General features: G+C 29.4%; 1 protein-coding gene across 1 annotated transcript; it reads left to right on the top strand.

Annotated features, from left to right (window-relative positions):
• Positions 1–234: 234 nt before the first annotated feature.
• On the top strand, positions 235–13269 carry LOC142327377 (uncharacterized). Its single transcript, XM_075370377.1, has 2 exons — positions 235–532; positions 11720–13269. Exon 2 carries the CDS (start codon positions 11730–11732, stop codon positions 12966–12968), a length of 1239 nt encoding a protein of 412 aa, XP_075226492.1. The 5' UTR covers positions 235–532; positions 11720–11729; the 3' UTR covers positions 12969–13269.

Below are 13269 nucleotides of genomic sequence, written 5' to 3'. Positions count from 1 at the left end.
TTTTTGTTTAACTAACACCTTTTTTCGCATAATTGTTATGTTTAACAAAGATATATCAGAAAATATGAATAGATTTATAAAATTGTTTATTTTAGTTATGGATTGATTTTTATTCAAAGATTAGATTAAATTAATAAATGTAATAACATACAATGTTTTAACAAGTGCAAGATGTATTTTTATTGGTGTACTCTACCGAAATCAAGGTCTTTCGGTTGAATCACGTAGTCTTAATATTGTGCAGGCGCAGTCAGTAACTAACTGGTACACGATTCACATCGTGTGATAATAAACTTATAAAATATTGAAAGTAAAATACTGTTTATTTTATGAATAGACTGCGATACATTTTCAAATAATTATACGTAATCTTCTACTTGACAGAAAACAATAGTGAATGGCAGATTAACATTAGTAATATAAAAACTGATAAGAAAAATATTGTCATTTTGAACAGACATAACCTACTTTAAAAGAGTACTGTCACATTTTATATTGCAACATTGTATTATTGAACCTATCATTTAAACCTGTAAGTAAAAACTAAACATTCTATTTTAATTATACTATAATAATGTACAATTAAACTGAAAACGTAAACCAACAAAAAAAGCCTTTCTGTTTACTAACTGTGTTATATTTATACGTCTATAGTGCAGCGTGATACAACCGCGTAAATCAATTCTATGTTTATATTTAAATTAATGTTACCATTTGTCTTTTGAACTTGTCCCATAAATACAGATACACTTTTTTTAATTTAAATAATTATAGAATAATAAAAAATTATTTTAATTTTAATTAAAATTTTGAACTATTTCGTTAGATTTAAGCACCGATTTAACTGAGTAAAACTTGATGTTGTTTTAACTATGGCTTTAAACGCTTTTAATTTTATTGCAATATTTTAATGAAGAGAAAAAAATTCGGCAACGGTGCTAAGTTGTTGAATTATGCTAGTTGGTTGCATTTACTTAGACTTAAAATTTAATAAAATATACATTTTTAGCATCTCCATCGCAGCTACGCCCACGCTGTAATGTTAATTGCGTTTCCCGATGCGATAAATAATTTTTTGTTTTTTAGTCAACTAACCGTAGGTAGGTGCAGCCAGCCCAGTCGCGTCGTCGCACATATACGTAGTAACAATGGCATTGGCTGTGGTGGTTTTACCGCCACGCCGTGCACCTTCGCACGCTTGAAAATGAGAAAATCCGAAAATTGTTTTTTAGATTTCTATTTGAAGAGTGTTTGCAAGTGCAAAATGGAGTGAGTATCTTGTTTAGAATGGCCGGAAATGGAAAAAAATTTGCAATAATTGTTCAAATTTTCTTACCTTTCATCATTCCTTTCAAAGTCAAATTTCAAAAAAATTTAAAACTAGTGTGTAGATATTCACATGAAGATTACATAAACCAAAAATTAAGTTGATATCTTCATTCATTACGGAGAAATTAATAAAATAATAAATTTAATCGTTACTCCATTTTAAGCTTTAAACGTGGAATTTCAAAAAATCCTTTTTTAGTGTGCACTTTCACCATTCCGTTATACAAAACGTATATACAAATTTGGATAAATTTATCTTCAGTACCCTTTGCTGGGCGTTGATTACACTAATAGACAAAAAAATATTTAATGTTTCTCTAAGTGTGATAACATTTCTTGAATTGCTTTTTTTGTGTACATTACAGATTGTAAATAAAATTTTTCTATCACCCTTAGTTGTAAGTAAATTACGCTTAAAAAAAAATTAAGGGAAAATATAGTTGAAATGTGTAAAATTTATAATTTTGCATGGCCATACCTTTGTTAGTATGATTTCGCTGATGCTTTTCTTTTATAAATCGCATGTGGTACATCCCGAATTAATGTCCAACAGTAATCGACTAGCATGTTAGTATTCCATTTCCCTTTATAGCGGCTTTCCATCACCGAAATGTCTTTGTAGAAACGTTCACAGTGTTCGTCACTTACGTCTCCGAGGTTGTCCGGGAAAAAATCCAGATGTCAGTGGAGAAAATGTATTTTCAAAGATATATTACATCCCATAGCTCTGTTTGAAGTAAGAAGTTGATTAACAATGTCGTGGTAATTGTCGGATTTTTGTTTGCCGAGAAAACTTTTGCAAACGTTTTTAAATGAAGCCCAAGCTGCACTTTCTACATTATTTAACATTGAGTTAAATACATTATCTTTGACCAACTCTCTTATTTGGGACCAATAAATATTTCTTCTTTAATTTTTCCTTCACTTACATTCGGAAATTTCTGCCTGATGTACAAAAATCCAGGACTATCCTTCTTCATTGTTTTTACAAAATTTTTCATTAGTCCTAGCTTGGTATAGAGAAAGGGTAAAAACATTCTTTTGGGATCAACTAAGGGCTCATGAATAATATTTTTCCCATTTGGAGTTAAGTTGTCTCGTTTCTTCCACTCTTTGGTAACATAAGTTTATCCCAAGCTCGGTTGTTTCATTCGCAAAGAAAACACATGTACTTAGTATAGACTAAGTGCATGCCTAACAAAATAGCTATAACTTTATATTCACCACATATGTTGCAACTATGTTTTTTATAATTTATTTTTTCAAGAACTTCTTTCTTCTCATCGCATGTCTCTTTCAAATTAATATCATAAGCGATTGGTATCGAAGGATATTTGTTACCGTTGTATGGTAGAACCACTTTTAAACCCTACTTGGACGAATCTATGAAAAGGCGCCAGTCCTCAGGTTTATAAACTTGTCCTAAGTGCAACATAAGCTCATCAATATTTGTGTAATAAACCAAATTATTTTCATCAATAAAGAACTGAGAAAGTTCTTTTTGTTGGCTTCGAAAGCCCGAAATTTTTTTTTCCCCCAACCTTCCAGTCTTGATCCTAACAGTTCTGCTTGATTTTTTGATAAATTTAATCCCTAACCGATTCATTTAATTCATCTTGTTATATAACTGGTTTATTGAAAGATAATTCAAATTCAAAATCATTGTTTTCTTCTTCAGTACTGCCTGGATTCTTCACCACTGCTTTCGAAACACATTCGCAGGTAGCTCAGGAACTGGAATAATTTCACTATGAGGTTCAGGCCTGGTTGCAAATTGCAACCAGAGATCAAATTGATTTTTGGTGTGTATACTTTTCATGTGAATATCTAAAGCTCACTTTCTAGATTTTTTAATTTTTATCTTGAAAGTTGAAAAATTTTGAACAATGATTGCAAATTCTCCCCAATTTCGACTGTAATACTCGTACTTTTTTTTGTAATTATTTTTTAGTAGTGAATTTTTATTGCTTAACGATGTACATCTTTACATATTTTTATTGTTCAAGTATTTTCGGCAGTAATTTAAGTTTCAGAAGTTATTGTTAAATTTATTTTTGCAAATAAGATTAAAAGTTTGAAATTTAAATAAGAATTTAAAAAAATTATCAAAATGTGTTTTGTTTTGTTTTTTATATAAAACGATCTCCATGGCGGAGTGTAGCGTCTCGATTTTTCATCCGAAAGTCCCGGGGTTCGAATTCCGGTTAGGCATGGCATTTTTTATACCTTCAAAATTCTATTTCAATATTCCCATGTACAAGCTTTTCAAAGCTTCTATGGGGAATTAGTTCATCAACTAATTCACCATAAAATCTTATAAAAATTCACCTTAGAAGGAAATTAAAAAAAAAATTGTAATTTTTTTCAATTCTTAATTTTTTAATACATTTTAAAGCTGTTTTAAGGTAGTTTTTAATTTTTTTTTTATCTTCTGTAAGAAATATAATTTAGTTATAGATTCAATAGGTTATAAAATATAAAAAAAGTCTAGAGTAATGTTGAATAGTCAATTTTTATTTTTGTTAATTTTAACAACCTACTTGTTTTTTACTTTATTCTTCTTCTTTTAATTAATATTTCATGATATATTTGACTATTCATATTTAGAAAAAATGGATTTCTTTTACATAATGTTTTTTTATCTTATATTTTCTGTTATTTATTAATTTACAAAACTATTCGACCATATCTATCAAAATTATTATTCCAGCTTTTGCACTGTTTTAAAAGTAATCTATAGACTTATTAATGTATAGGCTAATCTATATAGATAAGACTAATTAACATAGATAAAACCAGTGGTTCCCAAACTTTTTCAAGTGGCGGCCCCCTTTCCGAGTCGCGGCGGCCTTTTTCAATAAAACTTTTTCCATGGCGCCCTACCTTAAGTAAAAGTATTAATACTAGTAATTAAGAGATAAAAACAAATAAAACTTGTGTACCTTCATTATTTTTTTTACTTTATTAACATTAAATTAATAATTATAAATGTCGTGGTTCAATTAATTATGAAGCTTTTAAATATTTCGCGGCGCCCCTGTGAAGGGGCCGCGACGCACTGTTTGGGAATCGCAGGATTAGACTAATTAATCTTTAGACTAAGCAATTTATAGACTAATAACTTTATTTGGTAGTGTTTTACCAATATATTACCAAATAATGACTGTAGACCAATAAATAGGGCAGGAAATCTTTTTTTTTAAATTCAACATTTATTTATAAAGATATACGATTTAACAACAATCAATCATTATACGTATAGTAAGTAGGTGTTTCATTAGTAGATTAAATTTAAATAAAATTAATCCGTAATATGTTGTTATTAATTCTAATGGTGATGCAAATTAATGTAGTCTATTTCTTATTAAAGTAATTGGCAGGAATGTTTATCCCTAGTTCGGCTGTCCCATTCGCAAAGAAAACACAGGTACTTAGAATAGCCTATCTGCATGCCTAACAAAATAGCTATAACTTTCAAATCACCACATTTGTTCCAGCTGTTTTTTATAATTTATTTTTTCAAGAACGTCTTTCAAGAACATTGTATGTCTCTTTCAAATTAATACCACAAGCGATTGGTATCGAAGAATATATGTTACCGTTGTGTAGTAGAACCACATTTAAATTATAGTCGAACGAATTTATGAAAAGGCGCGAGTCCTCAGGTTTATGAACTTGTCCTAAGTGCAACATAAGCTCATCAATATTTGTGCGATAAACCAAATTATTTTCATCAATAAAGTACTGAGAAAGTTTTTTTTGTCCGCTTCGAAAACCCGAAATTTTTGTATATTTTTGAAGTAAATTCCAATCTTGCAGTCTTGATCCTAACAGTTCAGCTTGTTTTTTTTATAAATTTAAATCCCTAACCGAGTCATTTAATTCACCTTGTGATATAAGATGTGGCTAATTGGAAGATAATTCAAAATCATAATCATTGTTGTCTTCTTTAGTTACTGCCTGATTCTTCATTGCTGCTTTCGAAACATACAGGTGGATCAGGAACTGGAATAATTTACTGTGAGGTACAGGCCTGACTGCAGATTGCAATGAAGGATATTTTACAGTATGTTTAGATTTTAAAAAAAATTCCAGACACACTTGTTAAATAAAAGTAACAATCCCCATTTGCGAATGGGTTACATGATTCTTTGGTTCACGCCGAACCATAGGTACACCAAATGGCAAGGCTTCCGTGTACCTTTTAGCCATCCTCTTAAATATACAGAACAATTAGTGCATACTATATGAGGAGTTATCGTCTTATCCTGATTCACAATTTAACACTGAAAGTACAAATTATATGCTTTTTTAATTAAAGGTGTAATTTTTTTTCTGTTTTATTTTACGGTAAACTTACCACATACATAACAAAAGGCATTCACATCATTACATAATTTCGAGGCATTAACTCAGCAATAAGACTGACCTTAAATTAATTCATTTCTAAATCCAGTGATACATACAACACAGCTGTGTTTTCAGCTACATGTTTTGACCTGCATAGACATGATTAATCTTGTCTATGATGGCTCATTCTTCATTATTAGATATGATGTCATAATATGTGACTGATATGATTTAATTGTTTGTCTAGTATTGTTTATTTGTAGCTTACAAATTATGTTAACAAATTAACATAATAAAAAATATATTAATATATTAATATTAATACAATAAAATACAATATAAGAGCTTAAAATGCTAAATAAACGTTGAAAAATGAAAAAAAATCCTTAATTAAAATTTAAAAGTTTTTTCAAAAATGGTGATAGAAAGATTCTGAGTTCATATTCGCTTAGATTAAAATCATGTATCGTATGCTAGGAAACAAAAATTATGTTTATCAGTGTTATGATCTGTCACGGTATGTTGTAATATATAGACTAGCAGACCCGTCGTCTCTTCGCCCGCGCTATTCGCGTTTCAGTTGTGGGCTCACTTCACTCGTCCTTCCCGACTGTCCAGGGGCCCTGCCCCTAGACCCTCCTGTGTTCATTAAATTCATGCTTGTGAGAATAATAATAATAATGAATAAAAACTAAATACTGTTCAGTTTATAAAAAATATTATTGTATTGTAATTTTTTCCCAGCAGCAGTTTGGCCTTAACTTTGAGTGATCTAAGAATGTTGGTCTCAAAACAGTCGGCCTTCATTTCAAAAATATTACTGGTTACCCGTACTTCGTACGGGTAAAAATGTATTTTGCTCGTTCCTTAGCGTCCGACAAACACCACTAGGAAGTGACCGTGATCAGCTTCTTTCTTTTATTTTTTTAATTACTTTTATTTTATATTTTTAATCAAATAATCGGAGACAGATGCATCCAATCGCGTCGTACACCGATAACAGTAGCTTTGTTGGCTGTACCGCCGCGCCGTACACCGTCGCACACCTACAAAAATTGAAATTCCAAAAAACCCGAAAATGGTTTTTAGAAATTTATTTGAAGAGTATTTGCAAATCCCAGTCTAGTGAATATCTCTTTTAGTATAGACGGATATGGGGTAAATTTTCAAACATTGTTCAAATTTTTTTACCTTTCTTTACCCCTTTCAAGGATGAATTTCAAGAAATTTAGAAATTGGTTTTTGATGTTTACAAGAAAATTACACACACCAAAAATCAAGTTGATCAACTTCATTTGTTAAAGAGAAATTTAAAAAACATAGTAAATTTCATTGTTACTCTATTTTAACCCTTTAAGTTCGGAATTTAAAAAATCCTTTCATAGTGTGCACTTACGCCGAAAGAAAAACGTGTATACGAATTTTCATCAGTTTATCTTCAGTGGTTTTTGATGGGCGTTGATGAATCAGTCAGTCAGTTAGGACATATTCTTTTATATATACATGCTTATTAATAATTATTGTGTAACTATGTTATTATTACCGTACTATAAACCGTTATTATTGTTTCGTAGTTATTTTCTCATTTATTTACTTATTAACAGAAAAATAATGTCAAAATGAAATATATAGTTATTTTTTAACTAGAATCCTATTTTTATCGGCGAAGGTTTATTGCCCTTAAACTCCTGATAAAATATTATAAACCTTATCGTTCTAAAAACGACTAAAGAAATTTTTTTTTTAGATTTAGGTCACTAGCTTAAATAAGACAAAATGATTTTAAAAATGTTAGATGTTAGGGATTTTATAAAATTTGTCAGTGTATTGTTTGGAATTTATAGACATAATTATTATTAAATTAAATTTATTTTTCAATAAGTATAAGCTAAATTTTTATTAAATCCAACCCCCTTTAAATAATGCAATCCCTCAATATCAGTCCTTCCATTTATCAATTTTTTTAAACAATTTTATATAACCCCCAAAACTCTTTATTCTCAAAAGCGACCGCACTAAATTTTATTGTTATTATTATAGATTTTGGCGATTGTTATTTAAAAAATTGATAAAATATATAAATTCATATATAAAAACAAATCGCCTCACATATAAACATAGAGAAGTTTATAACTTAAGATTTTAGTACTTCTGAGCCCAAGGGAACATCAGGACACAATGAAAATTTAAAAATAGCTAGTTGTTAACGTCTGAGTAAATTCATAGAATCCTTTTTCACCTTTCCATATATCTGAGTATAAATTATACAAATTACTTTCTCTGGTGTATTTCTACACCAGAGAAAGGTTGTGTGTACACTCGCCATAATTCGTAGCTGTTTTCTCCTTTTAAAAAGATATTACAACATTGATAACAGAATTTATTATCACACATTTATACATTTTTTTCCTTAAGTTCAACACGCCTTCTCTCCTTCCATATTTATACTGGCATCCGACATATTAAATATAAACGATAATTGTGTTATTACTTAAAAGAATTCTACTTGTGTAACTACGTTAAAGAGTTCCTCGATAAAGGCTTCGCTCAAAATAGTTGTGTGTGTCGTTACCCTTATATACTAACGATTCATACATTTATATCAAATAATAATAAACCATAAATAACTCATAATTACTGTTATCAAACATAATATTATCAATACAATAATGCTGACAGTAAATTTTGAAAATATGATTCGGATATTGTAATAATATAGTCCGAATAATTTTTTCTTAATCAAAGAGACCGAGAACTATTACGCTATAAAAATCCAATTAAATACCCAGTCAGTAGGAAGTTACCCTAATCTATGTATATGACTCACGTTATGAATTAAAAAAAATATCAATTCAATTTTTAAAATACCAGTACACTTTTAATTTTATGGAATTTTTTAAATTTGTTTGTCATATATATAAATCACTTGTACTTTTCGATACCATAAACAGAATATTTATAAGTTATACTATAATTTATTTAAATTTAAAATCATGTTATTCTAATATTTTAGAGTCCGCGCACCTTATAAATTCTTACTAGTAAAAATTTGATACATTATTTTAGATAGATTAACTTTTAGGAGCCTAATAAACACGTGAAATGTTACCTGTTTAGTGAATCGTTCAAGACTAACGAAACAAAGAACAATATTTTCTTCAATAATCAGATAAAAAATTATAGGTACAGAGGACTAAACAAAATGAAGAATTCATTACTTAATTTCGTGCCTGAACAATATGTTTATTCTGCATTAATATTACATTGCGACAGCAAAAATTGATGTACACGTTATAAGATAACAGTTTTCAGATTTAATATTTAAATGCTTGACTCGATGTCTGTCTATACTTTCACGCATACGTAAAGTAAGAGACCAACCAATACCAATATTTTCCATTAAAACCAATATTAGGAATTCACAACACTACAACTCATCAATACCGCAGGTATTTTATGAGCAAAACGATGTTTTTCCTGACCAAAATGGCGTTTATCTTGTCTGTTTTCCTGTTAAGAATTATTTAGCCTAATTCATCACACATTTACAAATTTCTGGTCATTTTTATTTACAGCTTTATCTTTAAAATGAAATGATTATCTATTTTATACGATAAAACTTTTTTCTTCATGATTTTTACATTTTCATCCTTCATTAGCATAACATCCAAATTTTAAAACAGAAATTTGCTTTTTTTATAAGTCTAGGTCCTGTTTATTGCAGTGAAGATAGTCGGGTCAAATATATTTCTTTTTTAATCTTCAAACTTAAAATTACGATAACTTTACTTCTTATTCTATTAAGCCTAAGTTTATCTTCACATATAAAAATCACCTGTTTATCCCAGCGACATAACCTCACTGGGCTAGTGAGAGAACAATAGTTTAAACATTAGTTTGGAGAACAAATACATCGTTATGAAAGGGCTTTTCATAACGATGTATTTGTTCTCCAAACTAATTTGAAATCTATAAAAAATTCTCAGAGAAACTTACATGTTCTAGAAACACAAATTTTTCTACTAAAAAAATTTGATTACGATTGTGAAATATGTAATCTATAGCAACCACTTTCATCTTTCAAAATCATAAGAGAACATCAAAATCCTTCACCACATAAGCTTGAAAATAGGTTAGGTAATATAGAATGGAAATATTTTAGTGTATGAATAACGCCATGTATGACTGGGATTCGATCCCGGGACCTTCAGTATGAACGGTTAAAACGCCATTACTTTGCCAAAGAGGTCTGAGTTACTAATTATTAACGACTACAATCAGCCAGCCATTCTGTACATCAATATTTTATACTTTTTTATATTTTATGTTAGCTTATGACCTTTTTTTATAATTAATCTTGCATTATCTAAGTTTACGATAAAAAACAAATAGGTTATCTCTCAAATTATTTTAATTCGTAATATGAGCAACCGTTCAATTTATGCAATATCATTAAATTTGATCTTTAGTTTGCAATTTTAAGCTTTTTCTAGGGCTACATAGCAGTTCATTTACTTTACATTTATTTGGGCTGATGATATATTTGAAAAAATATATTTCGCTGCTATTCCCTTTCTGAAATATTTTCTAACCACATGAATAAAATATCCTACGATCTTCTTGGATACCTTCTCTTGTTTATTTATTTTTCTCCACCTAATAAAGCGCTACATTAATTCAAAAACATTTTATTTGTGTGTAAGAGAAGAAAAGTTACAAAGATTAAATTTTTAATTTATCAACATAAGGAAGTTACAAATATTCAAAAAATATTTAATCAGATTTTAAAATCAGATTAAAATATTAGCAAAAGTAGTAAATTGTAAAATGATTCCTTATTCTTTTAGTTATCATGTTAAGCTCTTTTTAAGTTCGTAAATTGTTTTGGACTGTTCAAGAATTTACTTAGATGGTACCTTTTTATTTATTTATTTTTTTTTAATTGTAGAATTTATGTTATCCAGATCCGCGATATCAGTTTTATTTATTGCGTTTTTACATTTCAATAATCTCTACACATTTTTAATCTGATTAATTTTACAATTTACTACTTTTGCTTTTCCGTCTAGCGCTATAGCAGAGTTACAGCTTTAGCAGCGAAAGTATTGTAATCGATCCAATTTGTGTGTATGCGGATCTTGACGTTTTGACACATAAGGAATCCAGAAAATCCAAAAACTGGATGGAAATTTTCCGGATTTTCGTATATAAGAACTGTGTATGTTCGGTGTTACCCTCTAAATCACCTTATATCTCCAGAAATACTGGGCGCATTTTGACCAAACTTGGTCAGATTACTTCTATATATTGATGCGATTAAATTGGCATTGATGCGATTAAATTTTCAACACAAAAGGTCAAGGGGGTGAGGCTGCAAAGCAAGGTCACCCTCAGTATCTCGAGATTTTGCCTAATTAAGATCTAAGTTTTCTTAGACCTAAAACCCAATTAAAAATAAATATAATATTTAATTTAATTAAAAGACCCAATCAAAAATAAAAATCTTTGCAAAATCGTACCCCACCACAAAAAATGCTTTAAATAAACTAGCGGCTAAGTGGGTATACTGCGTCAATAGTACCCCTCTTACCACAAGGAGCACTAGTGTAACACTGACGTACAGCTGCTGTAGTCGACTACTATGTTGTGACGTCACAAGTGAGCGGTAGAATTAAATAAATAACTTTTAAAGTGTAAAAAACGTATTTAAAGTGGCCGCCAGTACCACCACATCCGTACGAATGAAATAGGATGTGTGCGCGCGCTTTACTTAGAATCACTGAATTAAATAAACAAAAAATATTATATTTAAATAAAATGATAAATATTTTTAATTAAGTTGTGCTTGTAAGTCGTACATCAGAAAAAAGCCGCGTGACGGGAAAGTCGTAAAAGTGTGTTGTCAGCTTTTTTTTTTGGACTAATGAAATCTAATTCACAAACTATTTAATTTTAACTATATTCTCTCTCTCTCTCTCTCTGCATACGTAATTTGTACGTAAACAGTTTATAAAAAAGTAACTAACTTACTTCTTTTCAGGTAGGAAAAAATGGAAGAAGAAATACCAACTTGGTTGACCAAAGATTACATAAAAACTGCTTTACAACATGATGAAAATTTAACCAATATTTCATCAATTGAAAACATGGAAATTGATGTGCCAGTTCCAAAAGGTAGCCATTACAGTTCTGTAATATTTAGAGTACAAGCAGAATATAAGTTAAAAAATGAAGAAAAACTACAAAATATATCATTAATAACAAAATCACTGTCGAAAAGTGAAACATCTGAATTTGTATCCCAACTAGGAACTTTTACAAAAGAAAATATAATTTACAATGAATTATTACCAAAGTATAAATCATTATTTGGTGAAAAATGGCCGAATATATTAGCAAAATCATTTTATTCCCCTAACAAAGAAATCGTAATTTTAGAAGATTTAAAATTAAAAGGTTACGTGTTAGCAGATAGAATTGAACGATTAAATTTTGAGGAGTGCGCCTTAGCGTTATCAAGTTTAGCTATATTTCACGCTGCTTCAGTAAAACTATACGAAATAGAACCAGAATTAATAAAAAAGGCCGGAGCAGAACCGGTATTCCGTGAAGATATGAAAGAATTTTTAAGCGTTACGAATAAAGGATTTATTGATATAGCAGCAGACGTTTGCGAAACTCGGCCTGAATTAAGAAAATATGTTGATTCGATGCGAAAAGTCGGGGAATGTATATTTGATACGCTTATTGAACTAAGCAAACCTAAAGAAAATGAATTCAATGTACTTAATCACGGTGATTTTTGGACGGGTAATATGATGTTTAAATATATCGATAATAAACCGGTTCATGTAATACCTATCGATTTACAGATATGTCGATATGCAACTCCTGCTCTCGATATTGAATACTTTATGAATGGTAGTGTAAAAGAAGAAGTGAGAGCTGAAAAATATGATGACCTTTTAGATATATATTTAGATAAATTAAATACATATCTTGAAATATTTGGTAGTGACAAAAGACTTGGTAAAGCCGAATTAAAAAAAGCTATCGACGATTGTGGAATTTACGGTGTCCAAGTTACAATAGGTATATTGCCTTTATTAATAGCGGATCCAGATAAAATTGAAATTGTGGAAATGAAAGATATGTCGATGGATGAATTCAAAAATATTGGAAGAAATAATACTATGGTTAATTATTTCAAAAATGAGGAGTATTTGAAAGTACTGAAACCTCGTTTCGAGGAATTTGAAAAGAAACAATGGTTTCTAAAAAATCAATAAATTATGTATTTGTATAATTACGCAATAATTCTACAATAATATTAATTTTAAGAACATACCATCCAAGGAAATGAAAATAAAGGAACCTGAGAACTGGTTACGTACTATAAGGAACTAGTTTAAGTAGATAATAAAATAAGACTCAAATAATCATTAATCCCCTTTTTCATTTATTTTTTAGTTTCAATTAAACAGGCTTGACTAAAAATTACCTTTAAATTATTAGTTGATCTTTTGTACTAAACATTTATGTAAATTGTACTACGTTGTGAATAAATAACCAGCATTCTAAATAATTAAA

Source organism: Lycorma delicatula, chromosome 7, assembly GCF_047948215.1.
Source record: "Lycorma delicatula isolate Av1 chromosome 7, ASM4794821v1, whole genome shotgun sequence".
NCBI classification, from domain to species: Eukaryota; Metazoa; Arthropoda; class Insecta; order Hemiptera; family Fulgoridae; genus Lycorma; species Lycorma delicatula.
Note: the sequence above shows the minus strand (reverse complement) of the source record. Positions and strands in the feature narration are given on the sequence as shown.

Coding starts and splice junctions, on each gene's coding strand:
- LOC142327377 (XM_075370377.1), top strand. CDS start 11,730: ATGGAAGAAGAAATACCAACTTGGTTGACCAAAGATTACATAAAAACT.